General features: G+C 40.6%; 4 protein-coding genes across 4 annotated transcripts; 2 read left to right on the plus strand and 2 right to left on the minus strand.

Moving 5' to 3' along the window:
- The first annotated feature begins 912 nt into the window (after positions 1-912).
- Positions 913-6,448, plus strand: LOC110960054 (alanine aminotransferase 2-like). Its single transcript, XM_022207120.2, has 11 exons — positions 913-1,065; positions 1,165-1,254; positions 1,345-1,453; positions 2,025-2,158; positions 2,254-2,497; positions 2,590-2,669; positions 2,766-2,902; positions 5,194-5,362; positions 5,459-5,614; positions 5,733-5,845; positions 6,009-6,448. The coding sequence occupies exons 1-11, from the start codon at positions 961-963 to the stop codon at positions 6,097-6,099; spliced, it is 1,428 nt and encodes a 475-aa protein (XP_022062812.2). The 5' UTR covers positions 913-960; the 3' UTR covers positions 6,100-6,448.
- On the minus strand, positions 6,198-14,928 carry dhx30 (DEAH (Asp-Glu-Ala-His) box helicase 30). Its single transcript, XM_022207119.2, has 19 exons — positions 14,735-14,928; positions 14,397-14,533; positions 14,192-14,302; positions 13,826-14,080; positions 12,822-12,971; positions 12,584-12,736; positions 11,758-12,228; positions 10,862-11,245; positions 10,677-10,755; positions 10,462-10,566; positions 10,182-10,357; positions 9,848-10,054; positions 9,674-9,755; positions 9,392-9,585; positions 8,332-8,491; positions 8,066-8,223; positions 7,678-7,781; positions 7,455-7,594; positions 6,198-6,830 (listed from the first exon to the last, which is right to left on the minus strand). The coding sequence occupies exons 1-19, from the start codon at positions 14,904-14,906 to the stop codon at positions 6,571-6,573; spliced, it is 3,498 nt and encodes a 1,165-aa protein (XP_022062811.1). The 5' UTR covers positions 14,907-14,928; the 3' UTR covers positions 6,198-6,570.
- Positions 14,929-16,892: 1,964 nt separating this feature from the next.
- On the plus strand, positions 16,893-19,476 carry LOC110960057 (chymotrypsin-like elastase family member 3B). Its single transcript, XM_022207125.2, has 8 exons — positions 16,893-16,939; positions 17,695-17,783; positions 18,012-18,094; positions 18,297-18,422; positions 18,624-18,760; positions 18,912-19,054; positions 19,147-19,299; positions 19,402-19,476. The coding sequence occupies exons 1-8, from the start codon at positions 16,900-16,902 to the stop codon at positions 19,417-19,419; spliced, it is 789 nt and encodes a 262-aa protein (XP_022062817.2). The 5' UTR covers positions 16,893-16,899; the 3' UTR covers positions 19,420-19,476.
- Positions 19,462-27,167, minus strand: wrnip1 (WRN helicase interacting protein 1). Its single transcript, XM_022207117.2, has 7 exons — positions 26,529-27,167; positions 24,877-25,071; positions 23,799-24,037; positions 22,403-22,626; positions 20,817-20,972; positions 20,366-20,445; positions 19,462-20,250 (listed from the first exon to the last, which is right to left on the minus strand). Exons 1-7 carry the CDS (start codon positions 27,132-27,134, stop codon positions 19,969-19,971), a joined length of 1,782 nt encoding a protein of 593 aa, XP_022062809.1. The 5' UTR covers positions 27,135-27,167; the 3' UTR covers positions 19,462-19,968.
- Positions 27,168-27,194: the final 27 nt, after the last annotated feature.

Raw genomic sequence — 27,194 nt, forward strand, 5'->3', positions numbered from 1 at the left:
TTGTACTAAATATTGATTGAAATATTTAGTAATGGAGTTAACAGCGAGATATTAATGTTTATTGGGATTTTTTTTTGGTTTCTGACACTTGTGGATAAATAAACACGCATTATTGCTGTTCCTTGAACAAAAGAAAAAAAAACACCCTGAAAAACTGTGGGTTTTTGGTCAAAGGTTCTAATTCATAAACAACGTAAATGCTGAAGCTATTTTGGCAGCATTCAACTACATTGCCAGGTTCCATCAGTAGATTCACAGTCATGTAATGGCATCATCTAAAATACATCCTGAAATGTGACTAACTGGTAGCAACTATGGGAATTTTAGAAGAGGAGTGATGTGAGCTGCTTGTACGAGCCAGTTAAAGTTTATGCAGCAGCCAGCAGTAATTTATCAAATCTATCAGATTTGGTGAAAGCAGAAACTTGTCTGTGTGAGGAAATATAAAACTTATGTAACCTGATCTAAAGCATCTCATCAATAACACCAATCTTCTGGTGTTGTTCCCTACATGTGTAATACATAGTTTTCTCTCAGTTCATGGCTTTAATATAAACAGTGTGTAAATCAAACTAAGCAGATTAATTGATTAGTGATTAATTAATATCAACAAATTAAAGAACTTCCTACAAACTGTATCTAAATAGGTTAGAGCCTTGGTGTAGTCGTATTCAGAGAAGATGCTTCAAATATGTGAAGTCATGCTTTGTTAGGACAAAAAGTTAACACATAACAAACATGTAAATCATGATTCACTTGTTGCTGCTGAAGTAACTGAATTACAGGAAAACGGAACTGTACAAACATTAGATTGGCCAGTTTTTGTGCTTTCTGTTAATAAGGCACATATTAGCACACTGCGTTCATGTATGCCTTAATCTCCCTTTAACCACTCGTGGCTCAGCTCACATCACCTCACCACAGCTGCTGGTGTGATAGAAGGAAAGACAAATCACAGAGATGTCTGTCCTGCAGGAAATCAGCCAAAACGTTAGGAACATAAAGCAGTTAGAGTATGCGGCCCTTGCCAGACGAGCAACCCAGATCCAGAAAGAACTCAGTCAGGTAAAGATGAAAAGATCAGCAGTACATGGATACCACAGTCAGTTTTGCAATCTGTGGAAGGATATCTGGATCTTCTGTTTTTAATGTGCCTGTCCATAGGGAGTGAGAAAGCCCTACAAAGAACTGACTGATGTCTGCTGGGGTGATCCACACAGCCTCGGTGTGAAGCCTCTGACATTTGTCAGACAGGTAAACCGTGACCTTCAACGGTGATGCAATCTCATTCATCTAATTCATTTTTTATTGGACTAAAAATCCGTGTCGAATTGTATTTCACAGGTTCTTGCAGCATGTGTTTACCCTGAGCTCATGAGCAGCCACAAACTACCACTGGATGTCAGACAGAGGGCTCAGTGGCTGCTTGGGAAATGTGAAGGAGGGAGTATAGGTATGTGTGTGGTCTGATGAGAAAAAAATAAGTCAGTTCCCTGATTTACCACAGAAAATACTTTACGACTTACCTCTAGACATGTGGACAGTGGGGCCTCCAGAAATTTTTTATTGACTGGCCAGATAGGGCCAGAGAAAATCTTGGGTGGTTCACAAAAGCCAAAAGATTTAGCAAGTCTATTATGCTGTTGTAGCATAGAAACAGTTTGAAAACAATGCCAATATGAAAGTTAAAGGATTTGCACAGGCATACTTTGGTGTCTTATAATACAGTCAATGTTACTAATTATCCGATGTGCACAGAGTAATACAGATACGGATTAGTATTGTAGTTATTGCAGTGGATACTGTTCAAAAGAGCCCTGGAGACGATTTGAGCGGAAAATTCACCGACAGGCAAGACACCTGTAGTTTATTTATGTTTCCAGCACTGAAAAAATTGTCCAAAAAACGTAATATACAGTTGCAAGAAAAATTGTGTGAACCCTTTGGGATTACTTATATCACTTCACATCTTGTATCTTGTATATAAATATGGGAGATTTACAGAAGCTTCATTACTTCTTCAGGTTCGTATCCTGCTTCAGCAGGTATACCAGAAATAATCCAGAGAATGTCTAAATCCATAGCAAGGCGCGACGGTGGGGTTCCATGTAACCCTGAAAATGTATTCATCAGCCCTGGATCACAGTGGTCACTCACGGTAACATCTTTGTTGCTGACATCATGCGTATATGTGCTGTTCAGACTCATCCTCCTCAGCATCAAGGTAACACAATGTGTTTTTGTGCTCATTAGAACATTATCCATGTCTTAGTGAACGATGAGGCGCCACTCAGAACAGGTATACTAATTCCAGTGCCATGCCATGTGACCACCATTACGTCCATAACGTCGCTGGGAGCAGCTGTTGTCCCCTACTTCCTCAGTGAGGAGCACGGATGGGCCCTGCAGGTAGAGGAGCTACAGCGAGCCCTGGAATCTGCAAAGGGAGGCTGTAACCCGATTGCTCTGTATGTCATCAACCCTGGAAACCCAGCAGGTAGCAAAATTCAGTCAGCATGGTTCCCCTCAGTGGTTTTTCTATGAGAGAATGCATATTATTAGGGTGTTTTCATGCAACATTGTCTGTAGGTTATGTTCAAAGCAGAAAATCCATACAAGAGGTGATCCGGTTTGCTTCAGAGAAAAGACTCGTCCTTCTGGCTGATGAGGTGAATGTCTTAAAGTATTATTATCAGCCCAAGCATACTGTGAAATGTGAATTCAACTGTGCAAATCAACTTATGAATTCATATGTAACTCCTCAGGTCTATCAGGACTGTGTTTATGGGAAAAACAGCGAGTTTGTCTCGTACAAAAAGGTTCTGGCTGAGATGGGGCCTCCTTTTTCAGACACAGTGGAGCTGGCATCCTTCCACTCAGTATCCAAAGGCTTCATGGGAGAGTAAGTTTTCAGTCCTCGTGGATGAATAAAGTTTGCAATAGATGATTGTCTTAAAGGTTAAAGAACAACTTGCAGGTTGGCAAGCTCAGTGAATTAATATACAATACCAGTCAAATGTTCTGGAACACTCCAATTTTTCCAGTTTTTTTATCGGAAATGATGTATGTTAATGTCTCATTGTACTATATTCTGAGCTTTTGATTCATGAAAGTAGCACCATTTGACAGATCTAACAGCTGAACACACTCATGGCATGCTTTCCACACTAGAAATCAAATATTCTTCAGAAAGTTTTTCCCAACTCCGCTGCAGAAGTTCCCATAAATATGTGGCACTTGTAGGTTGCTTTGCTTTCACTCTTCTGTCCAGTTCATCCCAAACCAGCTCCATGGTGCTTAAGTCTAGAGACTATGCTGCCACGCCATGTTTGCAAGTTTACCATCTTGTTCTTTTTTCCTAAGGTAGTTCTGACATAGCTTGGACTTATGTTTTGGGTCATTGTGTTGCTGTTGGATGAATTCCTGACCAACTAGGAACATAGCAGAGGGTACTGCATGGTTCTGCTGAATGCTGTGGTAGCTGTTTTGGTTTAGGGTTCCTCTCACTCTGTACAAGTCACCGACCCTGGATCCAGCAAAACAGCCGAAGACCATCACGCTTCCTCCTCCATGTTTGACAGTTGATGTCACACACTGAGGAACCATCCTTTTGTCACTTGACGATGCACAAAAATCCTGCGTGATGAGCCAAAGATTTCAAATTTTGATTCATCAGTCCATAATACCTTCTTCCAGTCTTCAGTAGTCCATTGGGGGTGTTTCTAATTCTGATGTCTTAGCAATGGCTTTCTTGCTGCAACTTCACCTGTCAAACCTACAACTCCAAGTCTTCTCTTCACAGTTGAAAGTGAGACTTTCTAACTACGACCACCAAGCTGTGTTTGAAGCTGTTGCCCTGTGAGCCACCAATCCCCAAGCTGTTGACTCTCAGAAACTTGTCTTCTGATTCTGTTGTAGCTTTGGGGCTTCCAGACCTCTTCCTATCAGAATTTCCCTCAGTTTCTGAGTGCCTTTTGATGGTGAAGAAAATTCTAATCTATTCTCTCTTCTATTGATTGCCTTTCGTCGTTTTTGTAGCGACACACTACTTTCTGCAGTACAATACTGTTCAAATAATGCTCTCAAAGATATGGTGCCATGCAGGCAGAGGAGGTTGTAAGTAATCAAGAGAAGTTATTTGGTAGCACCAACTTTCAAGGCTTGATCAACCTCTATTGCTGCAAAACAGCTTTAAGTTGTTAACCCATTTCTTGTTCCCTGAAAAAGGCCTTTTTGTATAATTCTGAAATGTACATTATTTTTCGGGTTTGGGTAACCTTACCTTTATTAAACCTCTGGTAGTTCACCACTTACCTTTATACCATTGAAAGCCATTCATTGGACTTGAACTACTTGAATTTCAATTAAAAATTTGAAAAAATTGGGGCTACTTTTGACCAGTAGTGTAAAGGAAAATGAAGCAGAAACTAGAATTCTGGAAAAAGTAAACTAACAAAAAGCTCTCTATTTATGCACTGCAATAACATTCAGAATAGCTTTTTTGTAACAACGTTTTTCTGCCTCAAACATGACAGCTTGGTCATGATGTCACAAGAGCAAGAGTAGCAAAGGTAGGTCAAGTTTAACAATAAGAAATACTCAACCTACACTAATTTTGACAGTGAAAAGGGTGAAAATGTATATTAAAATACATTCGACAGGTGACAGCATTATAATTATGAGACTGTCAGGTGCAAAAAGAGACGAGGAACAGAAGAGAAAACTGCTATCAGCCAGAAATAAAAAATAAAAATGACACACTTGATTAAATAATCTCATTATGAGACCAACGAGCCAGGATGAGAGGTTGGTAACATTTGATTATAAATGTCCCAAATTATCATTGACATAAATGAAAAATAAGGCACTATAATTTGTTATAATTGGACACTTTTAAAAGATTATTAATGTACAGTATTTGTAGAGAATTATCAGTCATTATCCGTTTACACACCAGCTCCCACTTGAGGTTATCTACATGAGTAGTTCCAGTTACATCTGCTTACAAACACATAGCAATGTGTTACACACTATTTATTAAATGCTTATATACTTCTTATGAATGCTACATTAGAGGGCTTAAAGTATTACTGAAAAGTCCTTAAAGACCTCCGAAAACATTGTCTTTCCATCTGCTGTGAGCCGCTACTAATTTGACTGTACTGGTAACTTCAGGTAATTCTCATCCACCAGGTGTGGACTGCGGGGTGGATATGTTGAGCTTGTAAATCTGGACCCCAATGTTGTGAACTATATCTCAAATCTAAACTACGACACTACATCCGTGTTGGCTCAGTTCGCCCTGGATCTGATGATGAACCCTCCACGACCAGGAGACCCGTCATACCCCCTCTATAATCAGGTGAGAAATGCAGTTAATGCCATTTGGTTACAGACTAGCTAATGTTGTGCAGTGCTGCATTAGTTACTGTAGGATGCCGTTTTTTATCTTCTACAGCAGACACAAGACATCAAGAACATGCTGGTTCAAAATGTGAAGATGGCACACGAGGTTGTCAACAGCCTGCCAGGCCTCAGCTGCCAACCAGTGGAAGGAGGAGCTTTTGTGTTTCCAAGAGTGCTTCTCCCACCTAGAGCCATTCAAAAAGCCAAAGTAATGATTCTATCCACAGCAGGAAGTACACAAGAGCCCATTAAAGGGACAGTACTGAAAAAAATAACGTCCCACGTCTGCGATGAGTTCTAAAATGTGATATCTTTGGATATTTTAGGAAGAAGGAATGCAACCAGATACATTCTACTGTATGAGACTTCTAGAGGAGACAGGAGTTTTAATCACTCCTGGTTGTGAGTACAGACAAAAAGAGGGCACCTACCACATCAGGTACAATATAAAAAATAAATTAAACTCCATTTTATTACCACATTAAGATCTGATATGGTATGAATGCTGTTATATTAACTGATTGCTGTTTAAAAAGGACATTAAGTGCAGTGTTACATTGCATCTCACACCTCAGCTTTTTAACTCTCTTTTGTCTTTGCAGATTTTGCATCATGGCTTCTCAGGACACCATAAATAAAGCACTGAAACACCTGGCTACCTTTCACACAAAGTTCATGAAGGATTTTTCCTAAACAACAGGACAGGTTCCTGGTTTCTGCTCTCACTTTTATTTTTTCCCCACAGTTCAGTGATTCAGTGCAAGTAAAACAATCACACCGTTTTCTTCCTGTTGGCATGTTAGCGTTTAATGCAATAAATATGTTATTTTCTGCATACAGTCTATTTCAGTGACCTTAGGCCAATAATCCTTGTTCTGTACTCATTTGAGTAAGATCCAACTTCTGCTTTTCAGAAAGCAATGAAATACAAGCTAAAGTCAACAATCAAAATGGATTTTACATTGAGTTCATTCATCTAAAAAAATAATAATAATAATAGCAGTCCATGGTGTATTCCTGCTTCTCAAACACTTCCAAATAATTCAGAGCATTCACAGTTGACTCCAATACTCCAACATCTTAAACAAGAAATCCTTATCTTCTTTTGTTCCTCTGTACCAGCTCGCATATCCAACACGCACGTGAAGAAGGCACTCATCACGATTAATCCACCTCACAGTCGCTGTTGTGATTCTGAGAAAAAGGGTTTGACTTCGTGTTGTTGAGCAGCTCTACCAGTAAGGAGATGAGGTTTCCGTCTTGATAAGAGTTTGTGCTCGTGTTGCTGGGATTGTTCAGGTTTCGGTACAGCATGGTCTGAATGGAAGTGCGGAGCTCCCACAGCAGCTCCCACGTCTCAACCGACAGCTCACAGCGAACCAGAGAGTGTCCTGGAAATGACACTTCCACTCTGTTTCCATTCACTAGGGCACAAATAGGAGAGGAGTAATGTAATAACTATACATGATAAAGGAAATGCAAAAGTATCTTTACATTAACACAGAAGAAGTCATTTTCACTGGTTGGGAAAACAACTGAACTAAAATCAGCATTTTAGGCAAGATTAAGGAGGACAGGTAATCATTCAGTGCCACAGCCTAAAACAGCAAAAGAAACACATGCAGAAATGGCAGAAGTGTACAGAAACCCATTGTGATTTTGAATATTTCTTGGACGAGAGCGAGGTTGAATTAGTACAAATCTCTGACACAAACATGGAGTAGTATGGATAGTGTAGGAATCTGATTTCAGCAAGGCGGGAAAATATGTGGAATAAAAATATATACATTGGTTTTGATATTTTAATAAACTGTTAATGTGTCAAATAGTGAACATGCTAAAATTGGTGGAATGCTCCTTTAAAAGGCAAAATGTCCCCCCAGCAGAAAACAGTCTACATGGTCATGATTTGACTGAACATAGACATGAACAAAATAACCGTCCTGTCTGACGGCCTGGCTGAGGGTGTCCTTCAATCCTGCACACACTTCCAACCATTAATGAACACTGCAGTTCCTGTGCTACTAAACTCTTCTTCATAGTCCTACCTGTCTCTGCGATATCACAATCTGTGAGTAGCAGCAGAGCAAGTGGATGCACAGTAGAGGAGTCTCTGATGAAGACATTCCCGCTAGACTTGACTGCACTGAAGAAGGTCAACCAACGACTAGGGAGAGGCTCTTTTCCCCTTCAACACAGAAAAAAAACATGAAATTAACATGAATAATATGCAAGGAAAAGCTGAAATTCTCTTTTTGAGAGTGTTCAAACCTGTTCACAGAGGATCGGTGAAGCAGTACTGGCCCACTCAATGTGCGAAAAGACATATTGTTGGGACGAAAGCGTCCTCCTTTGGTCACAACACCTTTTTTTACCTGGAAACAAAGGAGGTGAATTCATGTTAAGGTGGACTGTAATCTCACAATGCATCAATAAGGATGTACAGCAGAAGCACTAGGTGAGACCAGCCACAGCGAAAAACTGCAATTAATTTTAATAAATGCTAATGTAAAACAGAGGACCAATGTCTAATATGGACATATACTTGAACAACTACAGAAATACATTTCCATGTCAGTCCATGCAGAAATAATTGCCTGTTCTTTCAGGGAGCACAGCAGGAAACCGTGCAAAGCCATTCTGGGAAGTTGCCATTTACCTGAATGAGGTTGGGATACAGTCCAGCCAGCAGCACAGCTTTAAGCAGCTCATCCTGGTGGCTGTGCTCATTGTAGAGAGAAGTGTAACGCTGGCACTCATTAGCACGAGAAACCAGGCCTGCTTCGTGCAGGTTGTCACTAAACTGAGAGATGAGGCCTGTAACAGGGTGAAACATTTTGTGAATGTTAACAAAAAGAGCAGGCAGTGTTCATTCCTAAAAGTGAACGAAGCTAATGTTTAAACAGGCCTGTGATTCAAACTAACCATTGATGAAGCGAAGGCTGCCTTTGGACAGAGTGTACTTTTCCAGAAATTCATCTCTGTCCTCTCTGTCGCCCTCCTGCTGAACCTTCCTCCAGCCCAGAACACCTCTGCTGAACACCAGATAGTCACTGTAGCCAGAGCCGCTCAGAGCCTCTTTTGCCTGGAAAAACACAAGACAGATGATAGAATACCGATGAAATAATGTATTCCATTTAAGTCAAATGATTTTTTTCTTTAAATTGTGTGGAAATATAAATCGAACTGTACACAAGAAATGAATCAATTACCAGCTTGACATTTTTCCAGTGATCAGTATTACAGCACCCTCCATAATTACTGGCACCCCTGGTTAAGATGTGTTAAAAGCCTTAAAATAAATTCAATTTTTATTGCAGAAGCATACTGTCACATTGAAAATTGTAGAAAAATGTATTATAGGAGAAGATTAGGTGCTGTTTTGTTGGCGAAAAGGGGTTGTACAAAATATTAACGTCAGCGGTGCTAATAATTGTGGCACACATGATTTGATGTAAAATAATTATTTCTTAATGTGTGATTTTTTTCCCCACTGAATAAATGCACTTGAATTAAAGGTTGGATTTTCCTCTTTTTTGTCACTGTGTTCCTATATTATTTAGAAAAAAAAAGAAGAATTTATTAGAAGCTAAAGAACACATCTTAACCAGGGATGTCAATAATTACGGAGGGCGCTGTATGTTCTTTGACTGATCCCTGTTAAATAGTGGATTTGAAAATGTACACTTTGGCTCTAATGAAGCTGCCTCTATTCCACTTACAGCACTATCTGATAAGTACAAGCCAATCAACATTGCAGGGCAACGTAAAATAAAGCCCTCTTTTACGGAGAACATAAATAAACAAAAGCATTTCAACAACGTTTTGTGCTGGAGATGGGGTTATTCAAAATTTTGACATGAGGATTATTTTTTTCTGTAGAAGCGTATTGCTTCTGAATATCATTTATCAGCCTCTTTGATTATTAATAATTATTGGAAAACAAATAAATAAAATGGGCCAACCCCCAGTAAAGGCATCTCACCTTGTTTACTAGTGCTCTGTTCTGCAGGCTGTTGTGAAAAGGGTCTCTGGTGAGGCAGGCAGCGACAGACAACATGGGCAGGACACATCTGAACATGGAGCTCAGGACCAGCACCTTCCCCAGCCGCGGGTCACACGACATACAGGCAACACGCTCTCCTAAAGGAGTCAGGGTCTCTGTTTTGTCCAGGACGCCTACCAAAGGAAAACACTGACACTGATTCCATCCTACCCAGAAATGGCAGCACTCAGTACAGAACACAAGCCACTGTGAGTCACTTACCTATATCCTGGAGAGTTCGGACAGCATCTCTCACAGCTTCTTGATCTGGGCTGTCCAATACTTGGGATAAGAAATCCACAGCCTCCACATAGCAAAAAATGACAGACCAATATATCAGTGAAAAATTGCTTAAACAGGATACAAAATGGAAAACAAAAAATTTTCTTTCAATACCTTGCAGTGAGGACTGTGAATTTTGGCCTGAACTACTAAACTCTCGAGCGGGGTACGCAGGATCTCAGGGATGGGGAAGGGAGTCATGGATTCCAGCTGGTGTCTTGGGAACAGGTGGTAGGACTGTCCTGGCTGGCATCGTCCTGCTCTGCCTTTTCTTTGTGTGACGTTGGAACGGGATATCCAAACTGTGTCCAGACAGGAGACCTGGAAAACAACACTGATAGATTATTAGTCAGATCCTTACTAGCTTACTGTTGTTTTACCACAAACCACACGATTTATTTTGGTGATATGCTCCGATACTAAATAAGAGCTACAGGCAAATGCTGACCTTAGTCCGTGGATCATAATTCTGTTCTTTGTGAGTTCCTGCATCCACCACATGAACAACATCATCTATTGTAATGGAGGTCTCAGCAATGTTGGTGGTGAGTACAATCTTCCTCTGGCCCACTTGGGGGCGCTGGAACACGGCCTGCTGGTCAGCCACTGACAAACTAGAATGCACTGAAAGAAAAATGGACAATAGTGTGATCATACCTGGGGAAAGAAATGATTGAAAACCTCGAAGACAGCATCTTGTCTTGCTAAATCTCTCTGTACTTTCTTACATGGCACGATCATCTGAGAACCAGAAGAAAAGTATGGTTTTCCCTCAAGTTTCTCTTGAACTATCCTGATGTCCTGCCATCCAGGGAGGAAACACAGCACTGCACCTGAAGAATGAAAGGGAAGGACTTTTGTTAAATAGAAATAAATACAAAATTTTAAAATCTACAACAAAGGCATTTTTTAAAAGGCCAGTTAGAGACAGTGCGCTACTTACCTGGTTCTCCGCGTCTGTCAATGTGTTCTATTACATCAGCTACTAAGTCTAGATCTGGTGTGACCTCATCTTTTCTGCCCTTTATCAAGAAAGGATACAAACACATGACAAGAAAAAGAAATTTAAAAAAGTCTTGAATATACTGAAATGCTACAAAAATCAACGAGCAAATCCCTTTGTTTCACCTGCTTGTCTGTCTGCACTCTCTCCTGGACCGGTGCTGGTCGTCCCATCTCTCTCAGCACGTCCTCCAGGTATCTGTCTCTTACTGGGTGCATGAACCCAGGCACCTTAACAATGGGGCAGCCTCCGAAGTACTGAGCCAACCTCTGGTTATCCCCAGTAGCGCTCATGAGCACTACTCGGAGGTCGGGGTTCTCGTCTAAGCTTGTGCGCAGTAAGGCCAGAAGCAGGTCTGTGTTTACGTCTCTCTCATGCACCTCGTCCACCACCACATGACTGATTCCCTTCAGGGTTGGATTCGACTGAAGCTTCCTCAGGAGGACGCCCACTGTGAGGAAGAGCATGGCTCCTCCACTATATTCTGGTGGCCGACTCTCTAATCTCACCTATGAACAGAGAAGAAACAGTGCATCACAACTCCATATTATTTATTCATATGTGAATTATAATAACAGTACAAAGGAAGGTATCAACCCCATAAAGTCCTTTAGTTTGGAAAAAACAAGACAGATCATTTTAAACTCCTGAGTTTAGAAGAAAAAATGTATTTTATGCCTGAAAGCAATTACAATACATTTAAGAAAAAAAAATCTGAAAAAGACAATCAAGACATCAAGCTTTCTGACACCTCAGCACCTGCCATGTCTGTTTTTATGAAACCAGAAAACGGTGTTTGCCTTAATGGCAACTTCATTGGAAAAAAAACAACAACCCTCAACTAACATTATTCTAATGCTTAATTTTACCCTTTTGTCTATAAATATCTGAAAATAGTCAAAAATGCCCTTTTACAACACAACGAAAAGCAGAAAATTCTCAACTAATTATTTCTAATTATTCTCGCCTCTAACTGACATAGTACAGCACATAACACCTTAATCTGTAAACCTGTATCTACCTGATATCCCACAGAGTGTTTAAGAGCTGGACCCATCTCCTGAGCAACACGATGAGCCACTGACACAGCGCTGATGCGACGAGGCTGAGTCACCAGGATGTTGCACTCGCCGCCTTGGCCACCTCTCACGTGCTCCTCCAGCAGGAAGCGGGGGATCCGAGTCGTTTTGCCACATCCCGTTTCACCAGCGATCACCACCACTCTGGAGGATCGCACAGCCGAGATCACACGCTGACGGTGGGCATCGACTGGGAGCTCCACACTCAGTCCAGGGTTCGCTCTTTCCCAGTCCTCCTGCAGGTGGATGTTGAGCCGTTGAGTCTCCTGTTCAGACAGCGGCCTCAACAGTCTGCCTGTGATGGCATCTGTTACAAGGTCCTCCTCATCCACATCATCTTCCTCGTTTACCGTCTGCTCTCCTCTTGCCTCTTCCTCCTCCCATAGTTTCTGTACTTCTGTTGCCACTGGGTACTGTTAAAAAAAACAGAGAGAGAGGTGTTAGTTTTAACATAATTAGGTAAAGGTGGCCATGAAAAGGTCCAAGGACAAATCTGAGAGCTCACCAAATAACTGAAGTGTTAAAAATTCAATTTATTTCACTGATGTATTCTTTTCGCATTTCATAAAATTTCCTTTCAACTGTCTAATCAAAAGAAAAAAATAACCTTAACAGCAGCTTTTTCAATTCAAGAACCTAAAAAAATCCCCAAATCCACAACAAAAGTACACATACATACATGCCCAGTATTTTTGCCATCTGACTGTGTGTATATAACAGTAAAAAGCTCCAAACCACTCATTCCTCTCACACGAGATCTGAACTGACCTGTGAAAGATAATCTTTCATGCTTTGCTCCAGGTATTCTGGGATTTCCAGTGAAAGTGGCCGTCTCTCCCTCTCTCCAGCTTCCTTGACGCTCTCTCGATGGTACTTGGCATGAGTCAGCGGATTGTTGTCCACATCCAGCAGCTCCAACTCCTGGATCAGGTAGCATGAATCAGATTTTAAAATACAGTTCTGAGTCGTAAGTAAAGGCATAGCAGTTTCCCAAAGCCGTCTTCACCTTCAGCTTCATGCAGGCGAGTGCTGCAGCTCTCCTCTCTGCCGTCACTCGGTTGCTTGCTGTGGCTGTGAACGTCCTCTCCTCAGGCCAGAGCAGACGAAGCTCACACTCCTTTAGCTTCCCTCCTGTTGTTCTGAACTGTATTAGCTCCTGTAGTAATACATTACAGTGTGACTTAGGTAGTGTAATACTTATTGGCTAGGATATGCTAAAAGTAAAAGATGATATAAGTATGGCAAATGCTGCTAAACTGAAGAATAGAGTCAAGACGTGTATGAAATACACATTGATGAAGGTTCTAGTAATCACTGATGTCTTGATGATGGTGTGTGTCTGTGGAGGACACACATGTACAGCTGGAAGATCACAATGTAATCTGTAACTTTGGTGGTGAAGACAAATTTCACGCTTTGTAGAAAATGATATACTCAAAACATAGTGGTGTACACCACTATGACTTTTAAAAGAGGTGTATCAGAAACATCATACATAAAGGTATAGCATGCATGAAATCTGTCTCAGAATAATTGGGCAATTTGAATATGTCTGGGCATATTTTCTGTAAAACATGACCTAATGATAACCTAATGTCCTCTGTAGGGAGTGATCTAAGGGTGAAATATGATAACCTGATGTCATGACCTGATCAACAGATTTAGAAAAGTATAATGGTGTCAAAACTCCCATCATGCGCCCTATAGGTGTGGAAAAATGACCAACTCTCACAGCATAAAAGACAACGCACAGCTCAGGATCTGTAGTTTTTCTTGGGGTGTTAATCAGTGTTAAGAACTATTCCTGGGTTTTTTACCAACAGTAATCCGACTGCCCTTGAATGCTGACTTCTATTGGTGATTTTTTTGAAAATCCTTCACGTTTGAACACCGTCAAATGTTAGACTCTGGCCCTTGATTTGGGACTTAGTTTCCACTTCATCACTTACAATCAATGACAAGACAAAAGTGATTAGCTTTCATTGTACAAAAAGGTAAACAGCTACCGACCCTGATTCTGTTGGATGACGTGGCCACCTGGATGACCCTGGTCAGAAGAGATTTAGGTTGTGGAAACAGGGAAAGAGCTTCAAAGACATTGGAGGTGTCCTCTTTGGGAGGAGACCGTTCAGCCGCTCTGACTCTTGTCACATCATCTGTCCAGCTGTTTTCTTCATCATCATAAAGGACTGAATGTAACCCTCCTCTACCCCGTCCTGCTCTCCTCTTGGGGAGCTGATTATTTGGACCGATTACACCCATTTCCTATTCACAAAGACAGGAAAGAGCAGGAAACAACGATTAAATATCATCTCAGAGTAGCAAGGCAAAAGGCAGATCCGTCTTATTATTTTTCTTTGAATCATTACAGCTTACTCTGAGCTTGAGACAAGCAGCAGCTGCAGCAAATCGCTCTGCATCGATCTTCTTGGAAGCATAACCCTCCTCTTCAATCTTGCAGGGCCACGTCAGTGAAACTGTGACTTTCTACAGGAATGATGCAATATAAAATTGATTTAACCACTAATACAAAGGTATGACGGGTGCAGAGACATCCTCTCATCATGACTTTGGGTCTGACCTTGACACCAGCATGTTCCGTGCAGCTGTACTGGATGAGCTGGGACAGGTCGCTGACCCCCAGAGACCTGGAGACCGTGTTGTGAAGGAGGCTTTTAGGATCTGGAAACTCCTTCAATAGGGCTGAGCTAAGGTTATCTAAACAGTAAGAAACACGTGTCAGACAGACAGCAAGGTGAATGATGTTTTCATACCACGAAACCTACAAATACATATCAAAGAATGACCCCGAAACATTAGCACGACTGATGTTTTTTACACATGGATGTCCTTGAGGTGTACAGGATCTGCGGGCTATCACCTGTCAGCTAACGTTAGCTAACCGGTATTTTCACTCACCTCGTTTACTCTGTGAATAAAATGTACCGTGTTCCTGAAAGCTCCAAGCTTTAGACCCATACCACCGCATCTCTCTGCTACAGCTGGACGCTGTTTTGCCGCCGGTATGAACACATTTGCCAATATTACACAGCGCTCTGAGTCGCACGAGTAAAACACCGGATAGCGCCATCTTTAAACTACACTTTCTTCTTCTGCCGATGTGAGGGCGGAAGTGACCGAGGGCATTCACAGCGACACCTCATGGCAGGAAGTAAAAATGAATGTTCACAAAGCTTTTGAAACTAATACAGAGCTGGTCTGAGATCAAGCAACTTACAGGCTCTACTGTAAAGTCTGGACAGGGAACATTTTATTCCATTTTATCTCACCGTGACAAATAAAGGCTCTTTTTTTCAAAGAGCAATCTGCAAATGGCAAGAATGTGTTAATTTCTTTGCAAAATATAAGGTGTTAAAACATGCAAAGTCACATGTGTTGTTACAGCCACAGCTTAGGCTGTGAGCTGTGACAGGGCTCTTAAAATCATTACAGATAAAATTTTAATTTAACTAAATAATTTTAAAAATGTAAATTTAGAATATAACAATAATAGTAAAAAGCAAGCAAAAATGGTTGTCATCATTTTACCCAGAATAGAATAGTGCAACCAGAATGAGTGTAAGCAGAAAGAATAAAGTGACTGGTAAATGGAGGTTATTTAATGGTTCATAAGTCCGACAGCTGAGGGGAAGAAATTGATTTCTGCCTGAAACTTTACATCTGTGAACACACTCCAATCCTGATCACATCCATGGGTCAATATGCATTCTCGGTCGCAGCAGCACCTAGTGGATGCACAGGACAAGCTCTATACCCAGTCTGAACATGCTCCAATCTGCCTAAAATTCTGCATGTGTGATCAGAGTCCAGCCCTCATCACATCCATAGGATGACACACACTCACAGTCGCAGCACAACCTGGTAGACATGCGTGGATTCACCGACCAGCAAGGATGCGAGGACCCATCCAACGCTGCTTGCAGCTTTAACTGTATTTATACTTTGTATTTATACTACTTATATTTGTGTATATACGTATTTATATTTTTTAAAAATATATAGAATTTTGAAGGGTTTTAACCATAAAATTACTTTTTTTCCCCCTGGAAAATTCATCGTCTTAACTAACTTTAATATTCAAACATGTTCGGTACATTTGTGGCATGAGTCTTATTTCTCTATTGGTTTTGTACTGTCTAAAAGTGCCACATTAATGACAGTGACATGATTGTGACATTGACTCAAAACATCAATCTATCCATAATTTCACTGTCAAACAGCTTGGCCGAAATTAATCTGTCCATTTATTTGAAAAAGCAAAAAAAAAAAAAAAAAATCAGGATTTTAGTTGTTTTATTTTATTTATTTTTGTATAAGGGGAACAATCTCTCCTTAACCATCCATTTCTGGCTTTCTTTTCTTGCATTTATATCTTTATTTAGACTCAAAAACCCTTTAAAATTAACAGGCTAAGTAGATTGTAAGTGGTGCATGACATCTCCCTTGTTTTTTGTAGTTTTAACAAAAGAGCAACTAAACTAAAATGTACACTGACCTTAACTGACACATGTATTTAGAATATTAGTTACACACTTCACCAATCAGTTCACAGCTTATGTGGCTGTTTAATGCCATAACTATTACATTGTCAAAGGCAAAACCCAATCTGTTGGGAAACATTCAATTTTCAGAAGAATTTCTGAGTTAAGTAGATTTTAAGATTCACAGAACTTTTTCCTTAGTTCACACGTTCATTTGAAACGCTAAAAAATGTCTTGATTATTGAGTTATTTTAGCTGTGTCTAATATTATTTAATTTTGTGAAAGGTAGTTCCTAAACCCCTATAAAAAATTATAGCTGCCTGAAATTTTTGGAGGAATAATTGACTTTCATTTTACCTTTAACTAGCTACAAAACACGGCAAGCACCAAAAAGTTGCATTATTGATCTCAGTCTGCACATAATATGTACAGTTGGACTTTTTTTTGCTTTAATCTGACTTTTTCTAAGTACACAGTGGTGTCACCATCTGTAGAATGGAAGGAACACTCCCAGGCTGTGTCTGGACTGATTCCCATAAATAGCTCTCATTGATGACTCACTTCTTTTGGATGAAGAAGAGATGAAGCTTGCACTTGTCTTCCTGTTGGCTGTCACAACTGGTGAGTTTGTAATAAATACATCATAGCTGAAGATTGCAGTTGCTATCTAACAAAAATATGAAGCATGTTGATTTTTCAGTTTTGTGTGGTTTTCTATGAAATGACCCCTTTGCATTTTTTTGTCCTCCATTCTTGTTTTGGTTAGACCTCAAATTCTGCAAACGGGAAAAACTAGGCTAAAATCTATTGTTTATTTCCATTCATTCCAGCTGCCAAGGGGCATGGCCTCTTTTTATTTATTTTGATTCACCCCTTATATAGTATCAATTTAGATAAGTATATGAAACTGTTGTGATGAGAGTTTTATTTATGTCTTCAGTTGCCTTTTATTTCGTTTGATGTTGTGCCACTAATGAAGTTTGTCCAAGTTGTGCGATGGTTTGTGTGGGGTCATCTGTTCTGCTGGCCAAAGATAATTCACAACAATCTGTGCAGTTATCAAGAAAAACATGCAGACAGGGTTTTACTACTGTTTTTAAAACCAAACATGCCTGAGTGGATTATGTTGTGTTACAGCACCATGTAAGCCATTATTTATTCAATACTTGTTATTCATTTAGTCATTGAGTATTAATTTAGAATAGCAGTGCATTGCTTGAGAGAGCTGTGCATTTAAGACAGATTTAAACACACCTTTGTGGCCAGTCAGAATCCAGAGTTCTCTTTGGCTAATGCGTTAGTTGAAAGAAAGGCATATGTACATTGGCGACCCTCTTATTTAGCTTGTCCGGGTTCTGTCTCTCATGGTGGTGAAGTGTCTGGGTGTGGTGAACCCAACTATGAGCCCAACATCAGCCGTGTGGTGAATGGTGAGGAGGCCCGTCCATATAGCTGGCCATGGCAGGTGAGTCCATCTAACAATGCCAGCATACTAAAGCCAGTATACAAGGTGACAAAGTAAAGCAATTTTCAAAGATACTGAATTGAAAAGTACCTAAAAGACAACAGTTTACTGATCTAGTTTCTCACCAGACATGTTGTGTCTAATCATGGTTCAAATGAATGCTATTGTCTATGCATTTCTACAGAATATTTACCTGTTGTAAGCATGTCAGTTTTCTTTAACACTAAGGTTTCTCTGGAGTCTTTCTTCCCCACTTGTGGAGGAACTCTCATTGCTCCAGACTGGGTGTTGACTGCTGCACACTGCATCACGTGAGGAAAAGCTTCTATGTTGCATCTCAGATATAAGCAGTCGTTTTTAAACTAAAGCGGGATGGAAGGTAGCTGAGTAATTGAAATTAATGTGCTCCATCCTGAGCCAAAGAGTGGTGTCCACAGAACTGATGTGCTGCAAAACTCACCTTGGCCAATCCTTTTGCTATGGTATGAATAAAGTTTTTCTTTTCCAATCCAGATTCCACACATACAGGGTGGTTCTTGCTGAGCATGACATGAACAAGGAGGAGGGACCTGAACAGTCTATCATGGTGGCAAAAATGATCATTCATCCTAAATGGAATGACAACTGTGTGTCTTGTGGGTAAGCTGTTGCTCCAGGTCTATTATGAAGACACTCTAGTGTTCTAGGAAGAGGTGTTTATTCTAAGGATTTCTATTGAAACAGCAACCAAGTAAATCAATTTGACATACATGTAAACCAGCGGGGGAGGAAAATGCACTTTACGTAATTATGTGGACTCAGCAAATGACGTTTCACTTTTTGTTTCATTCTGCTACATAGGAATGACATCGCCCTGCTTAAACTGGAGAAGAGTGCCGTTATCAATGACAAGGTTCAGCTGGCCTGCCTGCCACAGTACAATGCTGCTGTCACCCACAACCAGCCCTGCTATGTGACAGGCTGGGGTCGTCTTTACTGTAAGACCTGCTGCTAACATCTGGATAATGTGGGGCGTGGTGTATGTTTGTGTCGTTGAAAAGAAGGAATTGTTCTGAAACCTGTGGTGACACATCAAATATTATTCAAATTCTCAGTTGTTGTTACACTAAGCATACATTTTCTCTTTAGCTGGCGGGCCTCAGGCAACTACACTGCAGCAGGCCCTGCTTCCCGTGGTGGATCACAGCGTCTGTAGTCAAAGTGACTGGTGGGGTAGCTCAGCAAAGACGACAATGGTCTGTGCAGGAGGAGAAAGCAAGTCAGCATGCCATGTGAGCAACAACCACATAACGTAATGTTCTATTCATGTAAAACAAGCGGACACTGTTAACTGGGCCTGTATCCATCTGCCATCAACATCCAGGGCGACTCTGGAGGCCCTCTGAACTGTAAGGGCAGAGATGGCAGATGGTACGTCGAAGGAGTGACGAGTTTTGTCGATGGACGTGGATGCAACACCCCTAAGAGGCCCACAGTCTTTACCCGTGTGGCTTCTTTCATCCCTTGGATCAGTGAGGTGAGGGGAGCAGCCCAGAATCCAAAATCAATCATTACACATAAATCCATACAGAAGGCTCTGAGGCATGTACAAACTTAATTTTGTGACCTTTCCTTGTAGACGATGTCCCAAAACTGAGGTAGTTTGAAGAAATTGATCATGGCGTGACAGAACAATAAATGAAATGTCCATATACTTGTTTTTTATTTCTTCAAATATATACAAGGCTATGAGAAATATAAAGTATTCGTCAAATAAAGAAACAGCCATTTTAAGCAGTACAGTAGGTGCAAAATTTTCAAGGATAGTGCAAAGGTTTATCTTAACATTGGGAGATTTAACAAAGAAAAGGTCTAAATTACAACAATGGAAATACAAATGCAAATTGTGAATATTCATCCACTGTATTTGACCGGATTTGGGACGATTATGTGAACAGTTCTGAACATAACTGAAATGTTAAGTTGTTCAGTAATTTGAACAGAACATGACTGATGGACTCCAAATGTAAATTAACTTTTGGCAAATGGTTAGTTTATGAAAACATAAGCCCAAATTCTAACTGTAAGTGATCAACAGCTGCAGTTAAACTTCTCCCACAAGCCAGCATACATTTTTCTTAAGCAAGCTTTGGCTTTACATTATTCAGAGTAAATTATTACAAAGTAAAAAGTCAAATTATCACTCTCATGGGCCAGCAGGCGTCCATCTGAAGAAGTTAACGTCTCGCAGCTCTTCAGGTAAGTACTCCTGCTCTACAGGACCTTTAAAGGCTGGGTTGTATTTGTAGCCTTTAGCGTAGCCCAGCTGTTTCATCAGCTTGGTGGGGGCATTGCGGAGGTGCAAGGGGACAGGAGGCAAAGGGCCTTTGTGTTTTCTCAAACAGGCCTTCACATTATCATAGGCCATGTAGATTTCCACAGACTTGGGGGCTCGAGCCAGATAGACCACACACTGGGCCAGAATCACCTGGCAGCAAATGAAAGAAAGACGGGCAACACAGGTAAACACACAAGGAAACAACTTTTGATAATTGCGGTTATGTTACAATTAAAACAATCACTGCCTGGCCAGGTGATCCTACCTCGCATTCAGGCATTCCAATGAAGTGGCAGGCTTGGAAGGCGGACACAGCCTGAGGGAGAGCGGCGGGATCTGCCAGTCCTGAGAAAGACAACGATGCAACACATTTCATTACCCCAAAATATTAAAAGTTTTCAAAATCATTATTTCATTTAACAGTTTGTGTGTGCATGTCAGTCTACTAAGGATTTTATTTCCTGTAACTCTATGCAGTTCATGTACCCATAAAGTGTTTTTTTTTTTTAAAACTAAAAGAAAATATTTAAGGGTTTAGATCAGCACAAACAATACAATCAAATCTAAATCTTATAAGCAACAAGTATGATGGGATAGGTGGGTCTGAATAACGCAATCTCCTTCCAAGTAATTGGTAGCTGTATATTGTCTGATGACCGTTGGAAAATTATGAAATAAAGAAAACCTGAGTTGCTGTGACACATAAATTCACCTACCCACATCCTCACTGGCGAAGCGGACCAGCCTGCGAGCTACATAGAGTGGATCCTCTCCGCCCTCCAGCATGCGACCCAACCAGTACAGAGAGGCATTCTCATGGGAGCCTCTCATAGACTTATGTAATGCTGAGATACAGTTGTAATGCTCCTCACCTTTGAATAACACACCAGTGAGAGAGGGTCATTCTTCAGGTGGAATCATTTTCCCAAGCTTTGAACAAGGTTTGAAGGACATTACATAGGCATTATCTTAGAAACGGAAACACTGCATAATCCAAAAAAACAAAGACTGATCAGACCAAATAAAGGGGCGAATAATGCGTCTGATAAGGTCATTAGCCAGGCTGAGGGACAGTTTCATCACACTGTGAAGTAGGGAACAGTAAAGCTCAATCTTTTGGGACAGCTGAGCGTTATGTAACAGGGCAGTGTGGAGGACTAATAAGCCTTACGAGGGGAGTTATCCATGAATGCTCAGCAAAAGGCGTAGATGACCGGCTAAAATTACAACATGTAGATTTGAAAAACTCAACCTATTAATAAGCACAGTGCTGATGGGACTGAAGTTGGAACGAAGAGAACAAATCAAACTCTGAATCTCTGCATTTGTAAGCCATCAGTTATGAAAACACCAAATTACAGCATTTTGGGGGCTCTACAAAAAACAAAATCTCAAAAAACAAGAACAAATCTATGGTACTCCTAAACAACTTTGAGCGAGGATGTAAATAATGCCAGGTTATGCTTTGCTGACTTTGTTCACCTACTTATCATTCAATGCTTTTCAAATGAAAGCAACATGAAGACATTGTGGTCAGAGTTATTGAAAAGTAATGTGATACGGCTGTTAAGCTCAAAGCATAAAGGTATCTAGGTGAAGGAATTATAGCAGGTGTTATGAGAGAATTTTCAAGATGTGATTTGTAAAATATGAAGCCATGTGTCGTTGTGCTGTCTGACACATGCCCTAAATGATCCTTTTAAAATGCCTATTGTTTTATTGAAAGCACCTTTGTCTCAGGTCATGATTGCCAATGTTTGAAGTCAAAGAAATTTGAAGTTTTAGTTTTACTTGATCGATTCAAGTGTATTCTAAACAGAAATGTGCTTCAATCTGTGACTCAAAACAGAGTTTCCAGCCCCTTGGCCCTGATCTGGTGCTTGTCTTGGAGTATTTGCTGTTGGGCTACCCTTTTACCCTTTGGTCCAGGCTATGACAAAATTGTCAATATATAAACAGGCTGGTATGCAAAATAGCTTGAAACACTAAATTTAAAGCACATTCCTGATTTTTTTTCTCCTTTTACAATGAAAAATGCATAAACTTGGAGCAGAAGTGCATTTTCAGAATATCAGATTTGTCTGAAATAAGACAGGATGTCTGGAAAAAGACAAAGCCAGAACTATTTAAGAATATGTTATAGTAATATGAACTGGAATCATTATTCACAGCCAGGCGTACAGTGGTCTACACTAAAGATCAGTCAGTTTCCATAAAAGAAATTTAATAGACTCAAGGTTCACAGGAGTTTCTTTGGATAATAAGACCAGTAACATTCACAAGACAGGTACAGTGAGCTTACCAGCTTTATCATAGAGAATATGAGATCTCTGGAGACCCTCCTTGATATGCTCCTCTGTCACCAGTATCTCCTGAGGGGAACCATTTTGGGCTGACGCGTTGGGTCGGGCCAAGCTCACCTGAGCCTGAACAGCCAGCTGGAGACTGTTAAGTGCTGTTCTTGCATCACCATCACAAAGGTAAGCGATAGTGTCCAAGGCTTTTTGTTCAATGAAAATATTTGTCCTAGAAACAATAATATAGCAGACATACTGTATCAGTGTTAATATTTTATAATATATATATATATATATATATATATATATATATATATATATATGTGCAAGGAATAAAATGTATATGTATATATATATATATATATGAATCACAAATACAAATGTTATAGTGAGAGATCTTTCCTTTTGAACTCGTCAGAAAACGCATGAAAATGTATCGGCATTGTTACCAAAACAACACCTAAGGGCTCTCCTTCTCAAAAATGTCACTCTGAATGAGAAAAATCACAGAATGCAAAGTGACTTTTCATTCATCCATCCATTATCTATACACCGCTTAAAGCTTCATTAGGATCGCGGGGGGACCTTGGACACGTCACCAGTCTATCACAGGGCTAGTATGGAGACAAGCATTCACACCTACGGATAATTTAGAATTACCAATCAACTTGAGCATGTTCTAGGACTGTGAGAAGAAGCCTGGAGAAAACCTACGCATGTACAGGGAGAACATGCAAACTCCATGCAGAAAGATCCCAGGAAGACCGGGACATGAACCGGGGATCTTCTAGCTGCAAGATGAAAGAGCTAACCACCAAGTCACTGTGCAGCCCCAAAGTGACTTCTCAGTTTATTGTAAATATAGCAATTTTGTCAATGTCTGGATTTTACAGAAGTGACTCATTCATCCAGACAGCTGACCGGTTTGAAGAGATGATAAGTTGTTGACACATTTTGGTCCAAACCTCTGAACTAAACCTGCTCCTCTGCTGGAGAGTGTCCGTTACCACCGTGATGTGCCCAGGATAAAGGCCAGCTTCACTCTAGTCTAAACCTCAAATTAGCTGCCTAACCCTTTAATCTCAATACGTGTTACAGGCCCAGATTTCAGTGCATCCCAGACAATACAGCTATCACATTGTTTAGACACGCGTCTCACATCATCTGCTGCTAGCAGTAAACAGCTGTCTACAACTCTACCTCCTCTGTCAACATATGAGCCCAGATCAGAGCTGAGGGGATTGCTGCGGCTCCATCAACTACTATCACACGCCTCCCATGTATTACTGAACTGAACCCACTAAGCCAGGAACAGAAAAAAAGGAAGGCCTCCCACTTGACCAAAGAATTTTGAGTTGTCATGTGTGACACTACAGTGAGGAGCAGCAGGGGAGCACTTACTCATTTCCATCTGTTTGGCCTTGATCTTTGTTTTTTGCTGGATCACGTCCCAGGATTTTGATCCCAAGTCTGGCCACAGCCCTGTCCAGGATCAAGCCCATTGCTTCCACAGACAGCTTCTCCAGGACCAGCACTCTGCATCTGCTCAGCAGGGCAGCGTTCACCTGAAAGGACGGGTTCTCAGTGGTTGCTCCAATCAGAGTTACCGTCCCGCACTCCACATGGGGAAGGAAGGTGTCCTACAGATGTGGACACATAAAGAGTGAAGACCAGCAGGCAACTGCAAACACCGAAGCAAAAAAGATAAAGACTGTGCCTCTCTGAAGTCATGGTATATTACAGGTGAGTACTCTACTACTTTGTTAATTCTTTATTATGCTGGGAGATTTGTTTATAACAATGGCATACCCACAAAACAAAGCCACTTGCATTACTATGCTGTGTGTTTTCATGCTTATCAGGTCACAAACAAGGATCTGGATAGGTTCTTTTTGCTATCGGATATGAGGATTTACTTTTACATAACACAGGACTTCCTAGGCTAAAAGCAACTGTGTTGAATGTAAAATTAACAGATGCAAGAAGAACCCTGAGTAACTGCTGCATACTGGCAATTTAACTGAAATATATTTTATATATTGTTTGGCATAACTATTTAAAAAATATGGGAAACTGTTTACATTATTTTCATAAGTATGGTATTGTTGAAGAGGAGGAGCAACCAAGTGTTTATTTCGAGTAAACATATTTTCGCAACGGTGTGGTTAAGACAAGCAGGCTAGGTTGTAAGATATCCATACCTTTAATTCCTACACAGAAAATAGAAAGAACACTGTCAAACATGATCATCTTAAAACTCTACAATAAAATCCAGTAATAAAGACACAGACATTGGTGTTACTTCATATGTGTGGTGCAAAAATGGAGGATAAACCCAAACATTACTTGACTACCTGTAGTATGACATACAGATTACATCATTGTGTCCCCAACAGCTATTTTGACCAGTGGATGGATTTTCTATCCAAAGCTGGCACAAACTGTAATCAGACTACACTTTTCTGTCTCAATACTCCACCTGTTGGGATTTGTTGAAGCGGTGGATTTCATCAATGAACAGGATGGTCTTCCTCTTGCACAGTCGGAGCTCATTCTGCGCCTGCTTGATCGTCTCTCGGACGTCATTGACGGACGCACTGGTGGCAGACAGTGTAACAAAGCGGGCTGCTCCCTTCTTTTTGCTGTTGCTGGCGATGATGTGGGCCAGAGTGGTCTGAAGGACAATAAATCACAAACAATACTACTGGATAAATGTGTGAAGGACACAGGCAGATCATATAATACAACTTCCTCTGAGTGTCTTGTAAATCTCTTCACTGTAATCTCCAACTCCAAAAATAACCACTGAATGGAGAAACCTGAGCGCTGGAAGACAAATGACAGGGCGAGCTAAAGAGGTAAAGTGTTAGGAAACCATGTTGACAAAGTCTGAGGATGGCGAGCTGCAAGACAACAATCCATGCTGGCAGCTTGGCATACTTAAGAAATCATTAACATGTTTGTTCACAGCCGATAAAGAGAACAAGTACAGAGCTCACAGCCACAGATTTCGTAACTCACTCTTTCAGCTGGGCTTAAAAGTTTTACCTTGTTCACTTCTTTTTCAAGTTTTAGCTGAAGAATAAAACAAAAAAACATGGCACAGTTATGTACTACAGCTATCTTTATGCTTGCAACTCTAAAGTTGAAATGTCATTTTAGTTCACATTTTTAAACAATTATTATTATAAAACGTTCCATTAGAATATGTGGAATAATGTGGTTCTATTTTTTCTTTGTAAACGAAAAACCTTAAGCCGAACAAAGCTGAAAGTTACAATTTATCCAGTTAATGAAAGTTATATTTTTCAGCAAAATTCTGACATATCTATATGTGAATTCTACATCTTTTATCCCTACCCTTACCTTCAATAATTTACAGAGTTTTGTTATTTTCTTGCATTTTAAAGACTCCACAATTTAGTCAATCAGTTAATTTGACAGTCATGTCCATTTTCAAGCAAAACTACCCAAAATTTGCTGCTTAAATGAAATAATGTGGCATTTTTCTTCTTAAGAACAAATTGTAAAGTGACTGTTTTGAAAGGTTATTGAAATTAAATAAGTAATCTGAACACATCCTGTTGAGCTGTTGAACATGAGCCAGCAGTCACTATTTGATGACATCCCATGGTCAAAGCCTTTCATGAATAGATAAAATAATTGGCAGTAAAAACAATAATGAACATAATCCTCATTTGCTTTACACTAGATGAAAACATAAATAGATCAAAAGATTAGTCCTTTACAAAAATAATCCTGTTTATATTTTCAAGCTTCAGTCATAGCTATTTGGGGTAATAACATCAGAAGGATGCATTACATGAGAGCTTAAAGGATTATTGGACAGACAGGAAATTAATCAACAGGAATTTCTGATAAATCCATTCGGTGGATTATTTTGTGGAATTGTATAACCTAAAAAAATTGTAATGATCAACTTATTAACTATCATCGAAAATAATTAGTTGCATCCCTGGAGCTGGTGGGGCTTCAGTGAAAAAGGAACATCTGATTCAGAGACTGTGAAACCACAAGTAATCATCTACTTTACATGTAAAATTGGACGACACTGAGTAATAAACGGCAGAGATGCTGCACCACACCGGATGCTTCATCTCTGCTCCACACCTTTCCACAGCCCGGTGGTCCCCACAGGATGAGAGACGGGATTTCCTGGGAGTCCAGAAGTGAGCGGAGGAGCGTTTGCTGACCTACAACTTTACTCTGACCGAAGTATTCCTCCAGGGTGTTGGGCCTCAGTGTGTCCGCCAGAGGTTTGTGAACAGTGAGCAACGTTCGGGGAGACAAATCATGAGCTGCCTTCACAGTCTGCCCAGCTCGTTGGTTCTTCACAGGCTCTGCTCCGAGCTCAGCCTCAGTCAGTAAACGTTTCAGCCCCTTGTTGACAGACCCGGTGGGACTTTGTTTACTCGTAAACAAACCGTTCCGTTCATTTTGAACTGACACTTTCCCCTTGTTGGCGTGAAACATAGAAAACATGGAAGAGGAGGAGGAGGAGGAAGAAGAAGAGGAGGTGGTGGCCGCAGTCTCCGAAGTCATGCGAGTTTTCTTTACCGGAGGTTCGCTGCCGTGTGCTGTGGACGGACTGCTGTCGGTGTCGCTCTTTAGCAGACACACGTCGAGGTGTCCGTTAATTGTATCGGCCGTAAAGTCTTTGAAACAAACCGGACACTGCACCGACCCCGGAGCTGCGTCTGTCATGTCGGACGCCATGTTGTTCTTACCCGCTCAACTTTTGACCTGTAATCACGTGACCAAAACACAGCTTCGATA

The sequence above is a fragment of the Acanthochromis polyacanthus genome, chromosome 9 (assembly GCF_021347895.1).
Source record: "Acanthochromis polyacanthus isolate Apoly-LR-REF ecotype Palm Island chromosome 9, KAUST_Apoly_ChrSc, whole genome shotgun sequence".
In the NCBI taxonomy this organism is placed as follows: Eukaryota; Metazoa; Chordata; class Actinopteri; family Pomacentridae; genus Acanthochromis; species Acanthochromis polyacanthus.